This window comes from Balaenoptera acutorostrata, chromosome 2 (assembly GCF_949987535.1).
Source record: "Balaenoptera acutorostrata chromosome 2, mBalAcu1.1, whole genome shotgun sequence".
Taxonomy (NCBI): domain Eukaryota; kingdom Metazoa; phylum Chordata; class Mammalia; order Artiodactyla; family Balaenopteridae; genus Balaenoptera; species Balaenoptera acutorostrata.
The window spans coordinates 175,079,091-175,104,565 of NC_080065.1; the positions used below are offsets into that span (position 1 = coordinate 175,079,091).

Sequence of the window (25,475 nt, forward strand, 5' to 3'; positions counted from 1 at the left end):
AAACCTTATCCAGGCAGGCCTTGTGCTTTCCTGACTCAAGTGATAGGGACCATCTTTCCTGCTATCTTGTCTATTAAAATCTTTCACATTCTTTTAGTCTGGCTCAGGCAGGATTGGGAATAACAGAGGACAGGAGCTTTGAGTTACTAAGGCAAAGAGCTCTCACCTGTAATACAGAGATCATAATCCTTATATCAGGTAGTCATGGTAGACAGCAAATAAATAACATTTGCTGAGTTCTTGGTACAGTTATCTTTCCTTTCTATCCCATTTACATTTGTCAAACCATAATGCTGTGTATGTCCCCACACACTCTAAAATTCACACAAATTGTAGTTTATGTAAAAATTTATTTGACCAAAATGTAGAAAAAGTGATACTATTACATATGATACAGTTGCAAGAATCTAAATGAAAAGTGTGGGTTTTATTCAGTTGCACAATTTGCTAGTGTATCTCCTGGGTAGTGTGATGCTTAATAAATAGGAGTGAGGGGCAGAGGATTTGGATAAGCTAGAAGCAGGGTGATTTTTAGTCAGAATTGTAAACTTGAGTTGGCTCCCACACTGCTGGGGAATGTGGAATGTTTCAGCTCTGAGATGTTAACTGAGAAAGCAGAAATCTAACAAAGACAAAACGTGCAGCCCTGTCTACAAAATACTCCATATCCAGTTTAATCAGGAGTTTCTTGGTCTTTGATTAACTTTGTCCTGAAGAAGGAATTAAAATTCCAGATAAGTAAATCTCCAATTTGCCAGTCCCTGGAGTATAGAGGAGATGAAGTTGGGCCGATTACTTTTTCATCTTTACTTTGCTGTCAGAGAGGGCCATTCTGCCCAATATTTGTTTATAGAAAAACAGTCTTACTCAACTATTGATGCTAGCAGTGTTTTTGATACTGCTTCTCTGAATAGGACTGCATTCTACAACATTCCTGCTGAGTGGATGGCCTCATGTCGGAGCAGATAAGCATGGGTCATTATTGGAATAAGACATCAGCTCCTCAGAGAACAACTTTAGAGTGAAAGAAGCATATAGAAGAGCATATCAAGGATCTATTCTGAAAACATTTGGGTAATTATTATGGCTCTTTTCCAAGCATTCTCATGCTGACTGCTCAGAGGATGTTTGTTCTGCACGGTGGAGTGTGGAAAAGAGCCAGGATAATTAGGTTAACCTCTCTGGTTTATGACTTCCCATAGTAACCCCACCCCCACCCCCCTTTTTTGCTCTGGATGGAAAATCCCCACCCATTTTAATGTGACGGTCCCTGGTCTCCTATAGTGTGACCGATGGTGGACAGTCTTCAACCTTTTAAAATTGACCCATGACTAGATATCGGAATCTGTGTTTTGAAAGTGTGAGGTTGTCTATTCTCCCAGGAACCAAATGCCCTCAGTCTTAAGAGAGTATGCTCAGTATGAAATACCCTGCCTACCTTAGGAATAAATGCAATTTAAGGATAAAAATAGAGCTGAAAAAGCTGGTGCCATTTGGAAAAAGGAAGGAATAGATTTAACTGGTGCTCAAAGCTTCTCTGATACAAGATATTTGGTCATGTGTTCATAACTTGCTTGACATTTCCAGCAAAGCGAAGAAGCAATAACAAAAGAAACTTCTTACAAGAGAAGAGAAAGACACGGAGCTCTGGAGTTTCTTTTGGAACAAGACTCTTCTGTTTTGGTTATATACAGTTTAGTTCGTTTAGTGTCTGATCCAGTGTCTGATGTAAGCCCACATTCTCTTCTTTGGCCTGGGCAAGCTTTTCTGGTGAGAATTAAGAATGAGGGAAAAATAAGTTAATAAGCATCTTTGTTAAAGGTAAAAAAAAAAAAAAAAAAAAGGTTTCTAAAGCCCACATTGCCAGAGTGAAAGAGCAGAGAAAGTACTCTGCATTTTAATTATAGCAGAACACCGGGGACTAGTAGACACTAAATGCCAAGTTTGGGAGCCGGATAGGGTTGCAAAATAAAATACCGGTGCTCAGTTAAATTTGAAGTTCAGGTAAACAACGAATAAATTTTTTAACACAAGTGTATCCCAAATGTTGCTTGAGATATACTTATGCTAAAAATTTATTCATTGCCTATCTGATATTCAAATTTAACTGGGTGTCCTATATTTTAATATGATAAATCTGGCAATCTTAGAGTCAGAACACCTGGATTTAAGCCCCAGTTGGGCCAATGAAGTAAGCCATTTAACCTTTCTAGGTCTCAGTTTCCCCATCTATCAACTGGGGATAATAATACCATTGTGTGGCATGGGGGTTATTATGAGGAACAAATGAGAAATGCTTCAGAACTTATGAAATGCTACACAGATTTTAGTCTAAGATACAGATGACTTAATACATTTTCTCCCTAGTGCTGGTTAATTAATCCTTGAGCTTATGGTAGGGAAAGATAATCCTGTAACCCATCTTTCCTTTGGAGCTTCTAGGAATGGCTGTTTAAATTCCAGGCATAATTGTGTTATTGTTTCTATGTGTCCATAGCAGTGTAGTCAAACTGCAGGTAAATGCAACATGATTGAAATTTAAGCCAGACTATAGGTACATTATTAAGTAATTGAGCTGATGAAACAAACAAACAAAAAAAACCAACAAAACCCAAAAATCTAAGATGCCATCTAGGGCTGTGCATGACAGAGCATGAGAGAGAACTGGTTTGCAATGAGTGATGGCTGATAAGGACTAGGGCCAAGACTTACTAAAATACCAGAGGAAAGCAAAATGCCTCATAAAATGTGATATGATCAGCTTGGAAATTTTCAGAAAGAATAAAAATGACTGCGAAAGATGGCAGCCTTTCAACTAAAACTACTGAACCTTTCATTTGATGTGGCACTTTAAAAAAATCTAATCTAGTGACTGTGATCTGGGAGGATTCTCTCAGAGGACAGTTACTTGGGCCTGTCCAGTCTGGATTAACAGAAGTTACTGAGGGCATACTATGTGTGAACCAATTTCTCCATTACCTCATTTAATCCTCAGCAACTGAGCTATCACTTTTGTTTTTGCAAAAAAGCTAAGCAGCTTGTTGAGGGTTGCACAGCTAAAATGGTAGAGCTGGGATGTAAACCCAGGTTTCCCAACTCCAAATCCCGACCTCACTTCACACCTTGCCACTTGGATTCCCTGGCATCTACTTTGTCATTAGGTCTGAGACTAACTTTCCCCTAAAGTGTTAATTGCCCTTGAGAATGTGACAGGCCCCCACGCTGTCAACAGGTAGAAGTAGATCTCCACAGCCCTAATCGCTAAATGAAGTTCCACCTAGGTGCTTAGTTATGCAGAATGACTGGATAGACAGGGCTGCAGAGATTTCAAAGGGTGGAGGCTACATATGTCTGGAAAAATCCCAGGAACAGATATGCAGAGAGAGCAAACAAAAAACACCTACCCCTACACAGTTTAATCTTTCCAGGGGCATGTGTATAGCAATATGTGAGGGGAGTGGTTTATGCAGAAGTTCAGGGTGGACAGCAGTTAGGAACAGAGAAAGGTTGGAGGTGGAAGGGCATGGGTAGTTTCGGGAAGATGTATTTTGGAGGACTGAATCTAAAGAATTGTGACAGAGGTTCCCACCTAAATAAAAAATTACTGGATGAGGAATAACAAGCTATAGTGACCAAAAATTAATGATCTAACTGGAGCTTTTCATGCCATTTTCAGGTTCAGGGGGCAGCCTGGAAGACGGCTTGGACATCAAAATGTCAGTGTTTCTGGGACAATTTAAGGTGGTGGCAGCAGTGGGGTGCAGGGGAGAACCAGACAGACTATTTAAAATTTGGATTCTCTTGGGAAAACTGATGAGCTTTTGGTCACCATAGGTGTGACCTTTTAACACCCACACGCAAACTTTATGAGCTCTCACTAAACCAAGGTTCCTGGTTCTAGTTAACTCAAGTATGAGGGGAGATAGATGTTAGCATCTCAGGCAACTTCGTTTGGAACTCAGGAAAGAGTCACCTCACTTCCTTTGTTTGGCATTCCAGCAGCCTCCATTCCCTTGCCCTGTTAATGGGATGCCCTTTAATCCCTTGTATAGTTGTTTTCTAAGGGCAGGGTGTAGAGGTGAGCTTCACTGGTGAACTGCCTCCCAGGACTGGGAGCTGGAGAGGTGTTCCGTGAACAGTGAAGACATAGGGAACCCCAGGCACCACTCTCCGAGTACATCACAGAGAAAACATGAGAAAAGTAGGACTAAGGAGACCAAAATGCCATTGCCGCTATTTGAATCCACAGATGAAGCCCCATCCAAAGGTAGCCTCTTTTTAGCGATAAGCCTGCTGGTGTTTGCAAGTTCTGCTGACTCTATTAAGCTGCTCAAGAGGTTGGATGAGTCTCCACTCAACATAATTTCTATTTAAGGAAAAACTGCTATTGGCATGCAGATACAGTTAGCTAATACATTTGAGAGCTCAGGCCAAGTTGGCATTTGTTTTTACATTGTCAGAAAAGAATCATGTGGGCATAATTTTCTTTTTGAAACGAGCTCTTCATTTGAACCACTCACTTTTGGTTGCAATCATGGTCAAGGGCCTCATAGCTACGGCTCAAAAGCGGCAAGTGGAGAAAATGAAAATGAGAGGGCATGAAGGTGAGGACCGCCTGTCTTTATTTCGGTCACACAGTCACAGACACAGCAGAAGAAGGCGTGAAAGTTCGAACCAGGAGGCAGGAAACTGGAGCTTCTAGTTTCTAGAAGCCCACAGGAGTATAGGCACCACAGTGAGAAGGCAGACTTCAGTATTGCTAGGACAGAGGGCAGCACCCCAGCCGCCTCTTAGAGAGAGGTCATGTCGTTGAGAGCATGGTCCAGCTCCTCGCTGATAGCTTTGTACTTGAGCTTCTGAGCATATAGCTTGTCTAGAGGGCGGAGGTCCCCAGGGAGAGAGTTCAGAAGAAGAGGTACAGGGTACAGAATGCGAGGGTCGGAATGGAGTGCCACACATGAGCAACGAGAGGAAGAAAAAAAAAGTGAGAAAACAAAGCATGAACTAGGAGAAAGTTGTGTCCTGTGTAACACAAAAGAGAAAACAAAAGATCTATGGAGTGATTTCTAAGTGGTGTGAAGTTCTGCAGGGGGTTAGCCATAATGAACCTTTAAAAAGAGTGGTGACTAGAAATGGCTAGAGCTTCTCCCCACCAGTCTCCCACCCCAGGTTATTTCTGACTTTCAATGATGTCATCCAGTCCAAAGGCTATACTTTGGAATGGGGCATTTTCCCTTATATGGAAACCTCACTTCCTAAATCAAACACTGGGACACATGGTCTGAGGAATGAGTTCTGTACCCTTTCTGGGTGGGACAGGCAGTTTGGGAGATTTCGTTTGAACCCCAAGATTCTGGAATTTCTGCGTTATTTCATGAAGAACATGGGACAATTTTTTTTAAAGATGGAACTCTTCAAGAAATTCTGGGATATGTGGGCACCAGACTCACAGACTGGAGTCTTAATTCAGGTCTCCACGGTCTCTGAATTTCCATTTTCTCATACTGTGATAAGCTTTGCACTCTCTGGGAGAGAGCTTCTGTAAAAATGCAAGGCATTTAAAAAATGCAAGGCGTGTCAGAAATGAGCAAATTAAAGGAAATTCTAAAGACTTGAAAAGAATCAGCCATATTTGGGTCTCTATACTCACATGTGGAGCTAGTTAAGCAGAAATATTTTAGTTCTTGAAAAATGGCGACCCTAGTCTGAATTTGATTTGCACTGTTCCATTCCAGGGCTCCAGACTTCCACATGTGACATCACTCTGCACTTCGCTATCCTAAAGTGGACAAAGCCCAAATCAGCCTTTCCAGATTCCCCCCAACTGTCTGGGGACGTGTCGTGTAGAGGGAGGCAGAGCAAACATAATTATATGGTAATTTCATACCTTCCAGGTCATCAATTGTCTTTTCCAGTTTTGCAACTGTTCTCTCTGCAAATTCGGCACGGGTCTCAGCCTAGGGCAGAAGAAAGGAGTCACTGTGACTGCTTTAAGACCAGCTGCAGGAGAAACCTGAACTAGTTGGGTGGAAATCACACGCACCTCTTTCAGTTTGTCAGACAGAAGTTTAATTTCTTCTTCATATTTATCCTCCTTTTCAGAATACTGTGGGAGAGACCAAAACACTGCTTTTAAAAAAGGAAGGGAAAAAAGCACAGAAGAATGCATGTTCCCTGTTCCTCGGAGAAAAGTGTGTGCTTGAAGCTATGAACCTGCCTAAGAAATGGAGACAGGCACCTTCCCAGGCAGAAGAAATGGGTGCAAAACTCAGAGAATCTGCGGGAGATCCCTCTGGGATGCTATTGATCTCAAGATCTGAGCTGATAACTCAGGATACACATGTGATGAAGATGGTGCAGATGACTGAATGGAAATAGGCTACTCAAGGCCCTCCACAGCAGCTGGCCTAACCTATGTTTCCAACCCCACTTCCCACCAGCTTCCCCAAGGTGCTGGCCACTTCCTAACCCTATTCTGAGTATTCTCTGGTCTCCAGCCCTTGACTACGACTGGGCCCCCCAGCACGGAATGTTCCATTCCTCATTACTATCTGTCAGAAGTTATGTTTGTCTTTCAGGGCTCGACTCAGATGAATAGTAGCGAACCTTCATTAACTGCCTGCTATGTTGCTAGATATCATCAATCCCAATTTACAGAAGAGTAAAGAGTAACAGAGAGGTTAGCTAATTTGTCTAGGGTCACATGGCTACGAAGTGACAAGCCATGACTGGAACCCGACTGGAATTTGAGCTCCTGGCCAGCATCCCGCTCTACGGTCTTTTCTAACGTCACCTCCTCGTGACACCTTTCCCAACTTTGCGAAGTCCCTCTGTTGAAGCCCCACAGCACTTTGTTACTTTATCAACCCCTCTTACTCAGCTAGACTTCGAGATCTTCAAGAGCAGAAGCCGTACCATCACTGTAGCATCTCTCCCCGTGACCAGGGCAGCATCTGGCGTACACGTGTGGTCTGCATTTATTCACCAACTATCCTAGTATGAGATATACGCCAGGCACAACGCTAGGACTAACGACACAGCTCTAAACAAGACATAGTCCCTGTCCTTAAAACCTACAATCTAGCAAGGAAGGCATGCAATTAATTATGATAAATGTGATCAACCATCATGATAGGAAAAGAAGTAGGTGGGGCTACACAGCTGAGAAACACCTAATCTAGATGAGCAATCAGGGAGGGCCTCTCATGCAGGGGCCTAAAGGATGAATAGGGGGTTGCCAAGCAGAGAGCAAAGGGAAGGCCACCCCGGGCTGAGTGGACAGCAGGTTCAAAGCATTGAAGGTGACCAACATGGAATGTTTGTGAAACTGAAGTTCAATGCAACTGGACGGGAGTAGGAGGAGGGAGAATGGGGAAGAGATGAGGATGCAGAACTCAGCCGCAGGGGTTGGCGGGGGGTGGGAAGAAGGCCATGGAAGAGCGTGTACGTTGCTCCTAATGCTCTCTCCTGTAATGACTGCTTTGGGGACTGTTTCAACTAAAAAAGCCCAATTCCACCTTTGATTGCCGCTCGACCTTCTAGAAAGTATTTCTGGAGGAACCCAGGGATTCAGTTGAGAGTGAGGCTCTGTAGGCTCTGTATTTATGTGATGATGCTCAGATCTCCCTAAGAGGCGCCTGACCAGGTCCCAATCTCATTCCATCTCCACCTTCCGGGAGGTAGAAATAAAAGATGGTGCTAAGACCCCATCTTAAAAGGGCGAAATCTAGCCACGGGACACCTCTCTCTGTAGGGGAAAAACCTGGCTGCTGGGCACCAAAGCTACTGTTAGCAAATACAGGTCAGATCCCTGATACGCTGGCACGCTCCTGCGTACGTTGGGGGAAGAAAAGAAGAAAGTCCGGCAAATCACCCTCCAGCTCAAGCCAACCACCAACCTTTTCGGATGCAGCCTCTAGCGACTTCAGGTTGTTAGTGACATTCTTGAGTTCTTCTTCCAGGTCACCACATTTTCTGCCCAAAGACAAGGGATTTTTGTGTCTTATCTTACATCAGGCAATTCCTCTAAAAGAAGTTTTCAAAAGGAGGAATCGCACTTCCAGGGGCCCCCAGAAGGAATGCGGGGGGAAAAATGTTAATGGGTTTTTCTGAGACACAGCGCTGTGTGTTTATCAAAACACTATCATGCCAGGCAAAGGCGCGGCAGGCCGAGGAGTATTTGGAAGGTTTGTAAAGCACTCCTGGGCTCCTGCCAAGTCTGAGGCAACAGGGACTTGTGAAATCTATGATTGATGAGGCTGACTCCGGAAGGTGTTTAAGAATGAGATGGAGGCCGGGAGCAATCAGAGTTTACACCGGACACTCCAGGACGCAAGCTTGGAGCAGATTTTCGAAACCAGATCTCTCTCAGCACAGCAGGAATGCTCCGGGGAGCTGGATTCCTCGAGCTGGATTCCTCACCCAAGTCCGAGGGGGGAGGCTTTTTGGTTTTCTGGTGGGGAGCTTGTGGGGATTCTGGTCAAGCTTCTCACCTTTCCCCCCAGGAATGTGTCCCAATCAAACAATGACATCAAGAACAAGGCATTTAAACACCGACATGGCACCCTGCCCTCAGTGTTCCCTTAAGAAGGCACAGCCTCCTGAAGGATCCTCTCTGGGAAAATGGGACTTCTGGGCTTCTCTGCTACTGCCTGTCTCACTCATCTTTCCCAATACCTTTGTGGGAAGAGTCAGCACGTGGGCAGCACTGCCCAGGGCAGTAAGAACAAACAGTCGCCCATCATTCTTTGTCAGCCATGGAGGCAAAGAGGAGGCACTGAGCAACGAGTCTCAGATGCCCGTCCACTTGGCCAGAGGCCCTGGCCGGTATCCATTCCCAACACAACCGACTCCCTCCCAGCTCCACCCCCGCCCCGGAGCTGAGCTGGGCGCCACTCAGCCTTGCTCTGCCACTCACAGTTCAGACACCTCGGCACGCTCCTCCGCCCTCTCCAGCTCGCCCTCCAGGATGACCAACTTACGAGCTACCTGCAGAGATAGGAAGGATCGACCAAGACTGAGCCCTAAGAGCCACGTCTAGTTCGATGCCCTCCCCCGTGCAGACAGCAAGGCCACGCCCAGACCATCTGCAACGTGGGGCTTTCTGCTGCTGCTCCGACCCAGACAGTCCTGGAGAAAATCTAAATTCTCTCCCTCAGGCCCCGGGAAGTGAAGGAAGAGATGGGACCATGAGGGCAGGCGGAAGGAGCAACTGAGCTTTCATGGTCTGAAGACCCACGACTGGGGACCACAATTCCCCATTTTAGCCTAACACCAAGCTGCAGGACAAAAAAGGGATCTGATCACTTGGTTTCCCCATTAAGTCTAAGTCCCCACTTGTCTGAGTGTCACAGAATTTCCCAGGACTTTTGGCATCGTGGAAGATATGGTTTCCTAGCCAAGTGGCTGTCTTAGGAAAACAGATGTGGACACAGAAGGACAGCTGAGCTGACCAAGAACTTCCTTTAGGCGGCCCCAGGGTTCTCCCTATCACAGATCCATTTCCTCCCCACTTCCTGCTGCTGCCATCTACCAGCCCCACTCACCCCCACTCACCTCCTCGTATTTGCGGTCAGCCTCCTCAGCAATGTGCTTGGCCTCTTTGAGCTGCATCTCCTGAATCTCCATCTTCTCCTCATCTTTCATTGCTCGGTTTTCTATCACCTTCATTCCTCTGCAAGGAGCAAACCTCGTCATTACTTCCATGCATTACCGCCTCATCACACACCTCCATGCATCTGCTCATCTAAACACTTCTCTGACATCTACCAAGAACCATACTCCAAACAGGAAATTGTAGGGCTGCTCACATTCACTTCATCTTTGCCAAATGCCAGGCACTAAGTGCCTCAAACTTCACAACCCCCGCCCCCAAAGTAGGTACATTATCCCCATTTCACGGAGGAAGAAACTGAGGCGTAGAGAGGCTCAGTTAAGCAAGTAGCTTGCTTAAGGTTACACAGCCAGTAAGTGGCAGAGCTGGGATTCAAACTCTGGTGGTGCGGCTCCAGAGTCCACGCTCCCATCCTACAGAGTCTCTCACTGACTAGCAACAGGGGGGACTTGTACGCCAGCAGTTACCACGATGTGATCGGAGGTCTGGGCCCAGCTTGGCTGTTGGAATGATGAATTCTGCTGCAGCGAAGGGGTGTGTGTGTGTGTGTGTGTGTGTGTGTGTGTGTGAGACGAGGCACTTTCCAGAAGGGAGTCCACAAATGAACAAGAAGGAGAAAGGTATTCTTCAGTGAGACAGAGCTGTACAAGAAAGCCCCAGAGGAATGAAAGAATATGGCAGGGAGGTCAGGGTGGCTGGACCATAGGCTGCTTGAGTGACACACTAAGTGTTTTATGCCAAGGGGACGTGGAAACACAGCAGGGTTTCAAAAGCAGGAGTGAGCGGAAACCAGAATGATGGACGGACTGCAGTGGGAAGACCAGGTAAGAGGCAGGTACCCACAGAGTGATGGGTGAGGAAGGCCTGAACTGAAGTGGATACTGAACTGAAGTCCACTTTGGAAAGGACAGTGTCCTGGGAACGGCTGGTAGTCTCCTACAACTTTTGACCGTGAAATGGAGCTCACTCTAGCCTGCACTGCTTGGGGTGGACAAGGTAAGATCAGATACTTCCAAAGAAGAGGCCAGTGCAGGATAATGTATCGATGTGTGTCGTGCCTGCCCACAGCAGAGGACCATATACTTCTTTTTTTGTTGTTGAATTTTTGAATCATTTAATTTTTTTATACAGCAGGTTCTTATTGGTTATCCATTTAATACATATTATTGTATATATGTCAATCCCAATCTCCCAATTCATCACACCACCCCCACCCCCACCATATGCTTCTAATAAATACTTTCATTCGGACTATCACTACCATTCTCAGCTGACTATCAAAACACTCTCCATGTCTGTACCAATCCTCAAGATCATCAAGCTTGGAAAACCCTCTGCAGTAGTGGAGAGATCACAGTGACTTGTCCAAGGCCACATAGTAAACGGCAGTGGAAGGACTTAAATCTAGATTCTCCATCTCCCAAGTATAAAATTCTTTCTACCTAAACAGCAGTCTCTAACAGGGGTGCCATCAAAGGCCTCTGGTAACGTGATACCAATAAGTGAGGGGGCCTTCCCAGGCTCTCTTGGTTTGCCTTGGGGAGGTCACAGAAGTGAGACATCTGGCCAGGCTGGTCTGACTGTGAACAAGGGTAGCAGCTAATCTAGGCCCCAGGCACAGCCATGAGCAACTTGTGACTGGATCCTTCACACTTCCTTGTGACTGCCCTGAGCTGCCACCCTCTCCCTCTACTAAGTGGCTGAAGCAGGGATCTGTGCCCTGGGTAGGGCTATTCCACTGCACGGGAAGAAATTTCCCACTTGGGCAACTCGAAAAGTCAATCTCCAAGATTCCCCAGTTGGTTCTGCATCTCCAGTGTATGGTCACAACAGTACAATCGGGAATGAACCCTTGGGAGGAGTATATACCAGAAAACTATGGTGGATGGGTCCGGTGAGAATTCTGCTGTGGTGATGTGGCAGATACACGAGGACCAATGGGCCAGCCCACACCATGACCACACAAGGAACCCATTTACCACCACACAGAGACAGCTGCTTCTGTGAATTACACAATCTGCCCTCAGTCCTCCAGAGCCTGCGCCAAGGCGTGCCAGAGAACTTGCCCACTCCGGAGGACACAGTACCCTTCTGGAGGCAGCGTAGCTCTGTCAGTGGCAAATATATTAATGGGACTGGTTTGTGCATGTCCCTGACATACAGCTGTCCAGTAGCCCAAAGCCTGAAGCACTGCTAACGATCATCTATGTAGATGGCCCATTCCAAATTTTCATCCCCCGCCTTCTCACATCACCCTGGAAACTGATGTCTTGAGAACACTGATGACGAGATGCACAGGGACTTTCAGGGAGAATGTGAGAAGCAGCGCTCTGCAAACTGATTGCCAATGACAGTTGCAGTTGCAATCTTATATGTGCCCATTTTTTGCCTTCTTCTGCCTGTTGTTAGTTTTCCTTTGGAACCACCACATCAAATGCCTCTACATACAGCATGATGGTTTACAAGGCGTTGCACCTACGTACAAACCATACGCATTTGTACGTATGTGCACACGTGCATGTCCGTGTGATCTCATTTACTCTCACCCCAGCTCTGGGAGGTCCGCTCTACAACACGATCCCCGTTTCCCAGAAGCAAACGCTAATGCCACTGGGTTCAAAGCGTCCTTACCTCTCACTCTCATCTGCAGCCTTTTCTGCCTCCTCCAGCTTCTGCAGGGCGGTGGCCAGTCGTTCCTGAGCCCTGTCCAACTCCTCCTCAACGAGCTGGATGCGTCGATTGAGAGCTGCCACATCACCTTCAGCCTAGGGAGGTCAGAGGTGCAGCCAGGTTAAGAAGGAAACAGGTCAGCTAGCAGCAAGAGCCCTCCACTCACACAGTGCCCTTTCCCCCAGCTAACCCGCTTCCCCTGCCAAAGCCCACCCAGGAATCCAGGTGATAAGGAATTCACACTCTGTCTCATCTGGAGAATGTGAATTTTCCGCATGATCTTTCCCCCAAATGTCAGCAAACATCCACCACAATAGGACAGTCTGTCAAGTCAATACAGGAGAGAGAGATTAGTAAGCGGTACGTTCCAAGAGGACAGTGCTGGCCTCTCCATGGTATTTCTAGAGAGCAAGGCCACCAGTGACCGGCTCACCCTGTCATATAAGCTCTGCTCCCAGCCACCTGAATGGCAAGACAAATGCAAGAATCTGGACGCCTCAGTTACATGTTGGCCATCCAGTTGGGAGGGAGGCTGGGGGCAGCCCAGTTGGAACGCCATCCTTAACCAAGCCTGGCTGAGAGATGCTGGGACAAAAAGATACAAGAAAGGAAAGGAAAGAAAACTTGGTTACAGGCATGGGAGAGATGTCAGAATGTTGTTAGTGGCTTTTCAAGGTGTTTTCACCTACAAGGAAGGTAATATGGTGGTGTGCATAAAAGCAAGAACTCCAGGATCGCAATGTGCTAGGTCAGAATCCCCGCTCTGCCAGTTTATAGCCATGTGGCATTGGGCAGGTCGTTTCACGGCTTGCTCTGAGTCTCCCTATCCCAGGGCCTGCTTGCCTCACTCCTCTGTGGGGACTGTAAAGGAAGGGTATGGCATTGCACCTGGCATTTGGGAAGTCCCACAAAGTGCAGCTCTTACTGCCATGGTTTCACCTCATTTAATCCCCACATATCTCACCCATTTTACAGCTGGGGAAACTGAGAGATCCAGTGAGGTGAAGTAGTTTGGTTCAGTGTCACAGGGCTGGTAGGAAACGGCTTCTTGAGCCCCAGTCCAGGGTTCTTCCCTTGCCGAACCTGTGCTCTGAGTCCTGGGGGGGCTTCGAGGCCACACACTTAGGAATATTGAGAATTGGTAAAATGGAGCTCAACCGACGGGAGAAATATCAAGCTACCCTGGCTTCTTCATAACAAGATAAATAAAGAATCTCCGAATTGGGGAAGGCTGTAAACATCAGTGGAGTAATCGAATGAGGCCAGAGTTGCTGAAAAGCACAGAGTCGGGAAACTTTTCTTAGCTCCAGAGTCCTAGCAGCAGAGGCAGCAGAAGCTCCCACAGGTGTTTCTGATCGCAACTTCCTCTGAAACATCAGTTTGGGGAATCCATTTACACCACTGATGAACCATTTTAAGAAATGTCACCCACTCCTTCCAATGAGTGGGTGCTTTGTATTCTTTTTAAATTATATGAATCTTAACTCTTTCAGCAACTGGGGCAGGAATTGACTTCCCCCCCCACCCCACGTTTTTTTAGTACACTCACAAAATTGTGCAACCAACACCATTATCTAATTCCAAACGTTTTGTCACCCCAAAAAGAAACCTCATACCCATTAGTAGTCAAGGAACTGACGTTTTAGATCATGCAGAGGTGCTTGATTCATGAGTAGTCTTAAAAAAAAAAAAAAGAGCGCCTCTTTACGTGGGGGATTCTGAATCCTGACAACCAAGCTTTTGGCACATTTTCAACTATCTGGAATCGAAACAGTTCTGAGATACATTCATATATGTACATACATACATACATACATATGTATTTTTGAAAAACTGCTAGTCACTGCTAGTCATTTTTGGTTCCACCCCTTCCTGCAATCAAAGCTTCTACATGCTACAAAGGATTTCCCTTATAAGGTAAAAGAGGCTTGCTAGATACATGTGGCAAAGGAACAGGAAGATGTCGGTTAATCACACAAAAATCTAAACGAAACCAGCTGTCGGGAGGCAGACCCAGAAGTCTGCCACACGCCGGCTCTTGGCTTTCTCTACAAGAGACTGAAAAAGGTGGCCCCCCCCTTCCCCCCTGGGCTCAATTCCTTTTGCCCAGGAAACTTCTTAAGGCTTTTCCCCTTTTCTGATCAAGAGAAGCGTGCTTTGAAAAGTGAACTTTTTAAGAAGTTCGAAACTTTCCAAAAACATGTCTCCTCCCATACTGGACTGTCCCACTCCTAAGTCTTGGCTCACAGCTGAGGGCCATTTTTAAGCAGAAGTAATTGTCCTCCAGAGATGACTTGGGATGAGATCAGAGGGAGGGTTATGCCGGTTACGTGTGCGAAAGAGGCCAAACTGGCTACTGTTGGAGGCTTACACCAGGTTTCTGAGGCCTCTTCACGCCAGACCAGCCCTTACAGGATTAAACGCTTTGACTCTGGCCAGCGAGGAAACAGTCTGGGGGCCTCTTCCCCAGACCTGTCAGTACACATGGCAGTTCCATCTGGTTGGGCTCTTTTTCCACTTTTGGGGTTCCCACCCTGAGTCCCAGCACTCCAGCTTTCAGGGACCCTGGGCTTCCACCCTCTCCCCCAACTTTCTTTCCTCTGAGTCTTTGCACAGTCTCTTGTCCCAGAAAACTCTTATTTATTCTATAAGACTGCTCAACCTCCATTTTGAAGCCCACCCCACTGGTTGGCTGCTTCTGTCATGCTCCCATAGCAGAACACAGACACACCCCGCCCGCAATGTTAATCAGCCTTATTTGTCTGACTCCCCTTGCCCCCCCCCCCCCACTAGGCTGTGAGCTCCTCTAGGGGTAGAACGAGGGGAGAAAAAAGTCCAGGAATAGAGCTCGAACTATGTGCCAGTTGCCATGTAGGGAGGTTTTACTCCTGAGACCCTCCCAACTATCCTTGGGGTCAGCATTATTGTCATCCCTACTTTATAGATGGAGACTCGCTCCTAGCAGTTAAGTACACCAAGTGGTATGAGATGGGATTGGAATACAGATCTCTCTCCAGCCCCACTGGTGGCCACCACCTGTCCCGTCCCAAGTGGCAATCAGGGGACGGAGAGAGGGCGGTGAGGCCCCCTCCTCATTCAGCCCCATTATCTGCCTCAAGCCCCGCAACTTGCAGCGGCTGCACACAAAACGATCTTGGGTCGGGGGCCCAGTGCTAACATTCCAAGGGTCTTCTAGAGGAAGGCGGGTTCCGCGGCCCGCGTTCCCGCAGGGACCAGCTGGGGAGGGAAAGGCCGGCGCCTCGGGACTGAACTTCCGCTCCCTGTCTGGAGCAGACACGTCGCCGCCGCGCCCCTGGGAACAGCTGGGAAAGTTCGGCAGGAACCGGGAAACCTCGGAAGAGGCGAGAAAGTGCGACGCCAGCTCCACTCCCGGTTTTGGCCTGTCCAACCCCAGACAATGGAAGCTCAACGTTTTCACTCTCACTTCCCGCTCCTAGGTGGAGTAGCAGCTCTCCGCCCTCCCCCGCCCGGACCCCGGCGCCAGCGGCGAGTCGGAAGGCAGCAGGGTGCCCCCTACCCCCTCTCCCCACTCCAGGATCGCGTACACCCCCCCTCCGTCCCATCCCCCCATTTCCCGCTCGGCCGGCCCCGCCCGACCCGGATGCGGCGCCCCCTCCCCCGTCCCAGGCCAGGGAAGGAGGATGGCGATGGAGGAATGGGTCTCAGCAGAGGGTCCCAGGTTGCGGGTCCGCGATCAGGAGCGCCGGGGCCCGAGGGTGCAAAGGTGGGATAATGGGGGAGATAATGGGGGGGGGGCGACAGCGGCGGGCGGGCAAGGAGCGCGGGAAGCGGGCGGCGCCGGGATAAGGGAAGAAAGGAGGGCGCGCCGCGGCCGGGGGTGCAGGAGCCGGCGCGCAGGCTCTCACTTTCTCTCGCCGCTCGCGCTCGCCGTCCAGCTCCCGCTGCAGGCCCTGCGCGCGGTCCTCCGCCTCATCCGCCTGCTGCTGCAGGGCCTGGATCTTGCGTTTCACCGCCTCCAGGGAGTTGAGGCCAGCCATGGCGCGGAGGCGCACGCAGCGGGCAGCGGGCGGCGGGCAGCGGCGGGCGCTCGTCTCGGCTCGGCTCTGGCGAGAGCTGCAGCAGCCGCACCCCGGCCCTAGAGCCTTTGCCTGCGCCAGGGCCGCCCCCGCCTCTCCCCGCCCCCGGCCCGGCCGCTGTCGGGGCGATGAGGTCACCCGGCCGGGCAGCCGACGTCAGCACCGCTGGGGGAGGGCCTGACGTCGGCACCGCTGGCCGCAGCTGCTGGAAAGTGCCCCCTTTCGGGACTTATTTGGAGAAAGCGCTGGGAGGCACCGCCTTCTCCTCTTCCTCTTCCTCCTCCTCCTCTTCCTCCAGCGCTTCCCGCCCGCCCGGCCCCGGGGCTCCTGTCCGGCCCTGACGCGGGCGCCCCCATTACTGGGCACGTACGTCGGAGGCTTTCTTCTCCGTCAGCTCCAGCTTCTCCTGCGCGTCCTTCAGGCCCTCGGAGTATTTGTCCAGCTCATCCTCCGTCCCCTTCAGCTTCTTCTGGAGCTGCGTCAGCTCCTCCTCTACCTGGGGACAGATAGGGGGACGCATCAGCCTGGGGGCCACGTCCCTGCGGCGCAGGGGCGTCCCCCGCATTCATAGGAGTCCAGGTTTCCTCATCTGTAAAACAGGGATAACAATGTCACGCATCACTCAATAAACGCACCACTCATACCTGTTAATATGACTTTCACATCCTTTCCTTATCCTGGGACCAGCTGTGCTTATCTTTTTTGGAGTCCCCCAATACTCTTGCAGAATGGATCACAGCTTTTGGGAAACAAGTCCCGACACGTCTCCTACAAACACGCGTTCAATTTTGCAGGGGAGTCTCATACTCTGGGCCTGGACCATCCCCCTGCCCTCAGCCTTCCCAACACTGGCAGCCAGAGGAGCTTCCTAAGTATGTTTACCCTCCCTCTGTCTAGAACCTGCCATGGTTCCCTATTGCCCAAGAGAGTGGTTCTCACAAAATACCCTGAAGGGTTGACAGGCTCAATCCCCGCCCCCGCCCCCCACTCCTGGACTTTGGGGGCTTACTAGAAGAGAGCTACTCCTTAAAGATCACTTTCTTGGAAGGCTCAGGTTAAATCTTTTAAATTCTTGCAATCTGGCTTGTGTTCGTTTTAATAAAAGTGTCCCCTGCATTCCCCACATTTTCAGTCCTCTTTTGTTTATCCCAAGAGTCTTGCCACCATCCTGGCACCCCCAGTTTGAGAAGGTCAGGTCTATGGGGTAAAAACCACAGACCCGTTCACCTCTCCATCACCCCCCACCACACCAGTCAAGGGTCAGCTCAGAAAGCTTTCTCTGTCACCCTCCCTCCCTCCCTCTGTGCGCCTCCCTCCCCTGCAGTAACTCTGGGCTGGGGCGGTCAGAACAGATCAGGCTTTGATCTGACTTTATGTCTCAGGTGGTTTGACCCCTGGTCCTGTTCATGCTCCCAAGGTGGGCAGGCAGCCCCCATGGGCCCTGCATCTTCCTCAGAGCAGGAAGCCCAGAGAGGTGGAGTGACTTTCCATGGATCACACAGAACAGGATTGGAACCCACATCTGAACAGGCCCTCACAACAGGCCTGCTTTTCTGCATCCCTCCCTGACTTGCTCATGTTCACTTCTGAGACAACATGCAAAATGTGCCAGGTTCTGTGTGTGTGTGTGCGTGCATGCGTGTGTGTGTGCAAATTCTTAAAAGGGCTGCTATCCCAACCTCCCACTCAGCCTCCCACTTCCAGGGCTACTGAGTGTCCTACCGCTGAGCTGGGGAATGGAAAAGAGGGTGGGGGGATCAGAGGAGGAGGAGGGTGGCTGCAGCTCTGGCCTAAGACAGGGTCCACCAACCCTGACTTGACCTCTAGGCAAGGAGCCCGAGAGCCTGACTCCAAATCCCAGCTGTATGACCCCGTCCCCTTTTCTGGCCTCAGTCTCCTCATCTGCAAAATGGAAGCCTTGACGTGGTGGTCTCTGAGTGCCCTGGCAGCTGCTTTTGAACTTCCACTTTCACTGAGAAAATGAGCCAGTTTCCTTAAAGACAGGTCAGCCTGACCCAGCGTCCACCTGACTTCCTTCCAGATCTGTGTGGTACAGCATTTCCTAGGTGCCAACTGTGTACCAGGCACAATGCTCTTTTAACATGAAAAAGTGAGGGCAGGTTCTGCAGCATTGGGCTCATTTGGGTGTCGAGATTGTTTCTGACGACTTTTTCTGGCAATGTTTGGACAACAAGGAGTGGGGACTGTAATAAGGTAGGCAGAGGCCTGTGAAGCAGTTAGAATGTGCCAGGCACATTACAAGTACCGTCCCACTGAAGCCTCGTGTCACAGAAGGGTAAACTGAGTCCCTAAACAAGAAAGGGACCTGCCCAACGCCATACGGGTGGGGTATTGGAACCCTTGTCAGACTGATTCCAAAACAGATTTGCTTGACTGGTAGGCTATACTGTGCCCACTGCCCATCATGCCCTCCTCCCACTGACCCTCCACACCCAGCCCCCTCCCCTGGGTGGCCTGCACTGCTGCCCTGGGCCCCCAGTCCCTGTCCCACCCTCTCGCCCAACCCTGACCCCTGAGGCAGGGGGTGTCCCTCCATGTTTGGCTCTGTCTCCCTCAGCCTGGGGCTCCTTGCGAGACAGGCCTGGGGCTGAGGTCACTCTGGGCTCCAGCATCACCCAGTATGGGACTGGGCCTGATGTTCACCACAGAACCCCGGGGGAAGTTTGCAGAATGAATCAATGACACAACTGCAAACCCCTCAGTGGTTGGAGCTGGGTTTGAAAAATAAATAAAATTGACACAGATCGGGCTCCTTTCCCTCTGTCGGAATTCCACACACAAAGTGTGTACGGGTGCGTGGTACCTTGCCGGGGGGCTGAGCCTGGCACTGACCCTGCAAGGTCTCCCTCAGGTCGCTTCCTTCTTGGGGCCTCAGTTTCCCTGCCTGTAAAACTTTGGCCAGGAGGGTCATGGGCTGCGTACCGTAGTCCCTGCAAATGGGGCTTTTGGGCAGGGCTGAGGCAGGATGTGGGGTCAAAGGCCAGTTGGGGCGGATGTCACTGCCCTGGGAGGGGAGCGGGCAGGAAGTGGGCAGGCTGGGCCTCCTGGTCCCATTCCCATACTGGAGAGAGAGGGCTTGGAATTGGGACTTTGCTGCAGGTTCCCTGAGGGTCAGGCTGGCCTAAGACCCATGCTCTCTGGCCTCCTGAAGCACAAGGCAGTCCAGATAAGTTGAGTCTTTCATGACCTCCTGCCTTTGTCCCAGGCAGAACTGGCCATCTGCTCTATGGGGCTCAGGCTTCTGCTTTGGACCTCTGGAATCTTGGGTGCCCTGCCATCAGAAGGCATTGTTTGCCCCCATTTCTCAGATAAGAGCACTGAGGGCTCAGAGAGGGGCAGCAATGTGCCCTGAGTTACAGAGCTAGAAGATAATCTGGCCTGGATTTGAGCACAAGTCCACCCCAGTGGGCAGCTTTGTGGGAAAAAAAAAGAACAGAATGAAAATCCAGCTGGAGACCAGAGAACCTGTCCCTGCCTCCTTGGCCATGCAGCTGGCTGGACGCTTTGAGGAGCCTTCCCTTTTGAACTTGTGTGCGCCTTGGTAGAGTGTGCTTTATCAGTCACTCACACCTTAGTGCAAATTAGAGCCATAAAATTGCTTTTTTCTGAATTCCTAGCTGAGCCCCTCTTGGTAAGGGCTAAATGATGGATGGAAGCCGGCAGCTCAGGGCCAGCCCAGGATGGGTGTTTGTGTTTGCCAGGGAGGGAGGAGGAGAGTATGTGGCAGGGAGAACTGGGGTGGGGCTGTCCTGTGCGGATGTGTCACAGGCGCCTAGGGCAGCCCCGGGACACTGGGGGTTGGGGAGGCCCAAAGGGCAGGGCAGGAAAGAATCCTGAGTTTACTGAGTGCTTACACTGTGCCGGGTACCAGGCCAAGGGCTCCACCTGCCTAGTCACCCCTCGTCCTCGCATGGTGGTGAGGGAGGCGCCACTTTCACGTCCCCATTTCACACATGTAGCCCCCGAGGTGCAGAGAGGGGAAGGTGTTCGCTCCAGGGTGCTCAGTGACTAAGCTATGAACAAGGCCAGCCTGAGCTCAGAGCCTGCACTGTTACCTGCTGAGCTGGCCTGACGACGGGGATGGGCAGGGCTGGGCACTTGGTGGCACCGTCCTAAGCGCCTCCTGGGGCTTATTCGAGACCCTGATGCTCCTGAGGGCTTGGCACTTGACCCCAAGGGTTCAGATGAGCCGTGTGGGGCAGGGCACTGTGGGAGGGCTCAGGACCCCCTTCCCTCCTCTCACTGGCGGCTCTGGCCACCCAGACACAGACAACTGACTTCTGCTCTGTCCCAAGCCACGGCCTTGGGACTGCCCAGCCCAGGACACTTCCATTAGCTCTCTGATGTGTCCTGGTTGCCCGGGCCTCCTGGGAACCTTGTCCCCAAAGCTCTGTGTCCGGGGCCTCTGCCTTCCACAGGTACCCCCGCCTTCCCCTGCCAGGCTCACAGCAAGGGCTCCCCAGATACATAGAGACACATTGAGATTCTCAGGTTCACCCTCAAATCTCTACCCACCCCAGCCCCCAGCCCCTCACTCAGCTGCCCCTGCAGTCGGTCACAGCCGGCCCCGCCATGCACCCACACTTGGCCACTCTCCTTGGGCTGTCACGCACAGTCACACCTGAGTGTGCCCTGACACGGGCACCGGGTCACCCACACTCACACAGATACCCCAACAGGCACACACATACCTTGACACACGCGCACACATGCCAGCCCAAACACACAGTCACCTTAACACACACACACACACACACACTCACCCTGACACTCGCACATTCCATTAATGTCATGTCAGCTTTTGCGCAAGCACACACACAGCTAGCCTCTCCCCCATACACCCAAACCCATGCTGATACCACCATCAACACACGCAGACTCACAAACATAGCCACACTCTTCCACACCCACCTTCCAACAATTGCACGCGCAGGCTTCCCTCTGCACACACATTCTTAGTCACCTTCACCCCTCCAGAGAGCTGAAACACACACGCAACACATGTGGACACACAAATACCTTTCACACACACAGCATCCCCAAACCACCCCCTCTAGGATACCCCCCAACACTGATACCTTCACCCCAACACACATCCGCACACCCTCACATGTGCACACACAGAACCAGCCCACACAAACACCCCTCTCTTTCTCACACGCCTTCTTAGTCTCTCTCTCTCTCATTCGCTTTGCTCCCACTGGCTTTGCTGGGAGTGGGTCCAGTTGGCCCCCTCTCTCCCAGCCCAGGGACCCCTCCAGGGAAGACGAAGCATCACTCTTTCTCAGCCAGAGCAGCACCCCCTGTCTCTCCCCCAACCTCTGAGTACCAAGATTTCCCAGACCCCCACCGTCAGCCCCAGAATCTCGCCAGCTCAGAGAGGTTGCTGGGCTGCCCGGCGCAGCCCAGCAGAGGCACGTCCGTCACCTGCTTGCACTTCTCCTCAGCAGCTTTCTTATCCGACTCCGCCTGCTCGGCCCGGTCGATGGCATTCTCCTTGTCCAGCTTCAGCATCTGCATCTTCTTCTTGATGGCCTCCATGGCTGGGCAGTGGGGGGCGTAGGCGCAGGAAGGGCTGCGGCTAGGGCTTTGGCTGCGGGATCGAGTGAGCAGCGAGGGCGGTGGAGAGGGTCTTATAGGCTCCCCGGGGTGCGCCGCCCTGCTGCGGGGCGAGTCTTGGAGGAGGCCCAAGCTCAGGCCGGCTGGGCCAGCCGCCACTTGCTTGCTTGCTCAGGAGGACTTGGCCAGCTCACCGGCCTCCCCACAGCCCTCGCCTTATTTGGGTCTAGGATTTTCTCAAAGGAAAAAAAAAAAAAAAAAAAGGCCCGACCCGTTTCTGTTTTTAACCTGGTGACACAGGTCCCGCGTTGGTGAGCGGGCACAGCGCCGGCCCAGGAGGATGAGGGCGGCCTGCCGGCTGGTCTGTTTCCCCATCTGTGGTTGGGCGGGCTGAAGAGGGCTTGTGGGTGGGTGCAGAGTAGGGGTGTGGTGGGGTGAGGGGGCTTCCGTCCTCCCTTCTTCTCCGCTCTGGGTCCCTCCAGGTATTGGGGGGTCAGGACCCCATCCCATCTGCTACCACCCCTGGGGGACTCCCTGGATTACTCCCACCTGTCTGACCAGTCTCTGCCTCATCATCTCCCTCTGTCTCTCTTTCACTGACTGTCTCTGTCGCTCTCCATCTCTTTTGTCTCTGTGTCTCTCTCCATCTCTTTTTTGTTTCTGTGTCTCTCTCCATCTCTCTGTCTCTTTGTGTCTGTCTCCATTTCCCTCTCTGTCTCCCCATCTCTTAGGGTCTTTTTCTCTCAGACTTTCTCGGTATCCTTTTCTCTGTATCTCTCCCTCTCTCTCTATCTCCTCCTCTATGTCTCTGTCTCTCTCTGTCATCTCACCTGCCCCTGTGGATCCGGCTCACAAGGGCGAGATGGACCTGGGCTGTCTTTCTTTCGGAAACTCTGGGAGGCCAAGGCGGGCCCCGCCAGACCCTTGATGCCTTCCTTAGATCTTGCCCTCCCTCTCCCACTCCGAATCTGGCTACGGCTCCCCAGCACCGGCAGGAACAGGAGGCGGCTTCTCACTCAAGACTCCTGTTCACCCCCACCCCCAGCTCTCCCCACACTCAGCTCAGCTCCTTCCACTGCTTCCCAGGCAGGGCTGCCATTTCCCCTCCTCCAGGCCTTTGCATGTTCGGTCCCTTCTGCCTGTTTTGCCTTCCCTCCAGCAACTGGAGCAGGACTCACTGCCTTCAGAGAGATGTATTCAAAAAAAAAAAAAAGAAAGAAAGATGTATTCATTCATTCACTCACTTGAGAAACACAGAATACCTCTCACGTGCTGAGCCCCAGAAGCACAGGCTTGGAATGTGGGAGCCATTACTATTTTTGTTATTATTTGATCATCTGTTTTGGACCGTCAGCAGCTTTGGGGCAGGCCTGTGCCTGGGTCTTATCTGTGGTGCCCTGAATGCACCCACCCCCCAGAGGATCAGAAAGTCCTTGTTAATTAAAATGAACAATTCGCTCTATACACTCACACACTCTCTCACACACATTCACATACAGACTCATCTCTCTAACTAGGAAACTTCTGTTCGTCCTTCGAAGCTCAGATCAGATGCCTCCCTCCTCCAAGAAACCCTCTTGGACTCCTAGACACAGCCCCAGACCCAGCCCTGCATCAAGACTTCTATGTGGTATACACGATGGAATATTACTCAGCCAGAGAAAGGAATGAAATTGGGTCATTTGTAGAGACGTGGATGGACCTAGAGAGTGTCATATAGAGTGGAGTAAGTCAGAAAGAGAAAAACGAATATCGTATATTAACGCATATATGTGGAATCTAGAAAAATGGTACAGATGACTTTATTTGCAAAGCAGAACTAGACACACAGACGTAGAGAACAAATGTATGGATACCAAGAGTGAAAGGGGTGGGGTGGGAGAAATTGGGAGATTGGGATTAACACATATACACTATTGATACTATGTGTAAAATAGACAACTGATGGGAACATACTGTATAGCACAGGGAACTCGACTTAATGCACTGTGGTGTCCTAAATGGGAGCGAAATCCAAAAGGGAGGGGTTATATGTATAGGTATGGTGGATTCATTTTGCTGTGCAGTAGAAGTTAACACAACATTGTAAAGCAACTATACGCCAATAAAAATTAATTAATTAAAAAAGACCCAGACCTATATTAAAAAAAAAAAGACTTCTATGCGGGATGGAGTGCAGGTTGTGAGTCTTCTGTGTTTCCTGCCTGAGGCCGCAGAGGGAGTGAGATCAAGGGACTGGGCAGTGGGCAACGCTGCTGGAGAGTGTGAGGGGTGAGATCTAGAGCTCCCAGCACCTCTCTGCCCCCTCCTGATTCCTTCACTGTCCCTTAAGCCAGCTTCCTTTTCTCTGTCATGGTGAGAACACCTCTCCTGCACCCCCGCCCCCAGCCCCATGCTCCAAGGACACTGGTTTCTCCCCATGTTCGGGAGCTAAGAAAGCTCAACCCAGACCCCTCCCCAACTCAGTTCTCCGTCCGCCTTCCTTATCTCACCCCCGCCCCATGTCCTGGCTGTGCAGACTGTTTCCTCTTATGATCAAAGTAGGGTATCATAATTGCATCTTGAAGAATGTCAGTGATGATTAAAGGACACCCGATAGATCATGGAATACTGTTCATTGATCGAGTACCACATGGGGGGCACCACACTGAACACTAGGCACGCAGCATCTCACTTAAGCCTCCCTGGACCCTAAGAGGTAGCGGACTGTTTTTATTCTCATTTTATAGAAGAGGAACCTGAGGCCCAGAGTGACCCACACAGGGTCAGCCAGCTTGTGAGTGGCACAGCTGGCACTTGACCCAGCTGACTCTAGAACAGAGCTGGAGAGAAGTCCTAAGACCCCACCTCCCACCATGCTTTCCTGCCCCCCAACTCCCATCCCCTGACTATCTCAGGCTGAGTCATCAGAGGTCAGCTCTCTCCACTCCTGATGTCCCCCCGGGAGACCCTGGAACCAGCCTCATTGCAGGTGGTGTGGCTAATTCCAGGCCTGACACCACCAGCTCCAAAAAGGGATCCCTCCCCCAGGAGATGCTGGCTCGCTCCATGGCCTTGTAGGGTAGACCCTTGTCCCTGGAATGGCCTCTTGCTCAGGGAGCTCCCGGAGGTGGAATCTGATGCCGGGGAGGGGAGAAGGCGGCTAGGAATGGTGTTAGAGCCCAGCTGTGCCCCCTGCCCTGTAGCCTTAGCACTGGAGTTATGTTCTCTCTGGGTATCTGCCCCAGGGACACCCCAGAATTCCTGGCCAGGACTGGAAGGGTTATCTGGGGTTCCTGGCCTCTGGGGACTCTGGTCCAGCTGTCCAGGCTGCGTGGCCTGGGGCATGAGGTGGATGAAGCCTGCCATTTATAGCTCAGAAGGAGTGAGCTGCCCTCCTGCACAGTCATTCTCTAACTGGGGACTCCTGAGGACCGGGGTGGGGGCAGAGCTCTGTGTTGCCATCAGGCCACCTCACAGCCCTGAGACTCAGGGTCACTTATTGAGCGCCTACTACATGCCAGGCACTGTGCAGGCTTTGGAGACATGATGCTGGACATGACTCAGCCCAGTGG

At 50.8% G+C, this 25,475-nt stretch overlaps 1 protein-coding gene across 2 annotated transcripts; it reads right to left on the reverse strand.

Annotated features, from left to right (window-relative positions):
• Positions 1–330: 330 nt before the first annotated feature.
• Positions 331–21,974, reverse strand: TPM4 (tropomyosin 4). Of its 2 annotated transcripts, XM_007183594.3 has the most exons (9): positions 21,790–21,974; positions 16,712–16,837; positions 12,245–12,378; positions 9,556–9,673; positions 8,918–8,988; positions 7,899–7,974; positions 6,044–6,106; positions 5,888–5,957; positions 331–1,767 (listed from the first exon to the last, which is right to left on the reverse strand). In XM_007183594.3, exons 1-9 carry the CDS (start codon positions 21,901–21,903, stop codon positions 1,685–1,687), a joined length of 855 nt encoding a protein of 284 aa, XP_007183656.2. In that variant the 5' UTR covers positions 21,904–21,974; the 3' UTR covers positions 331–1,684. The 2 variants fall into 2 exon arrangements, with proteins under 2 accessions (XP_007183656.2, XP_057395900.1); XM_057539917.1 differs by lacking the exons at positions 16,712–16,837; positions 21,790–21,974 and adding an exon at positions 16,171–16,433.
• Positions 21,975–25,475: the final 3,501 nt, after the last annotated feature.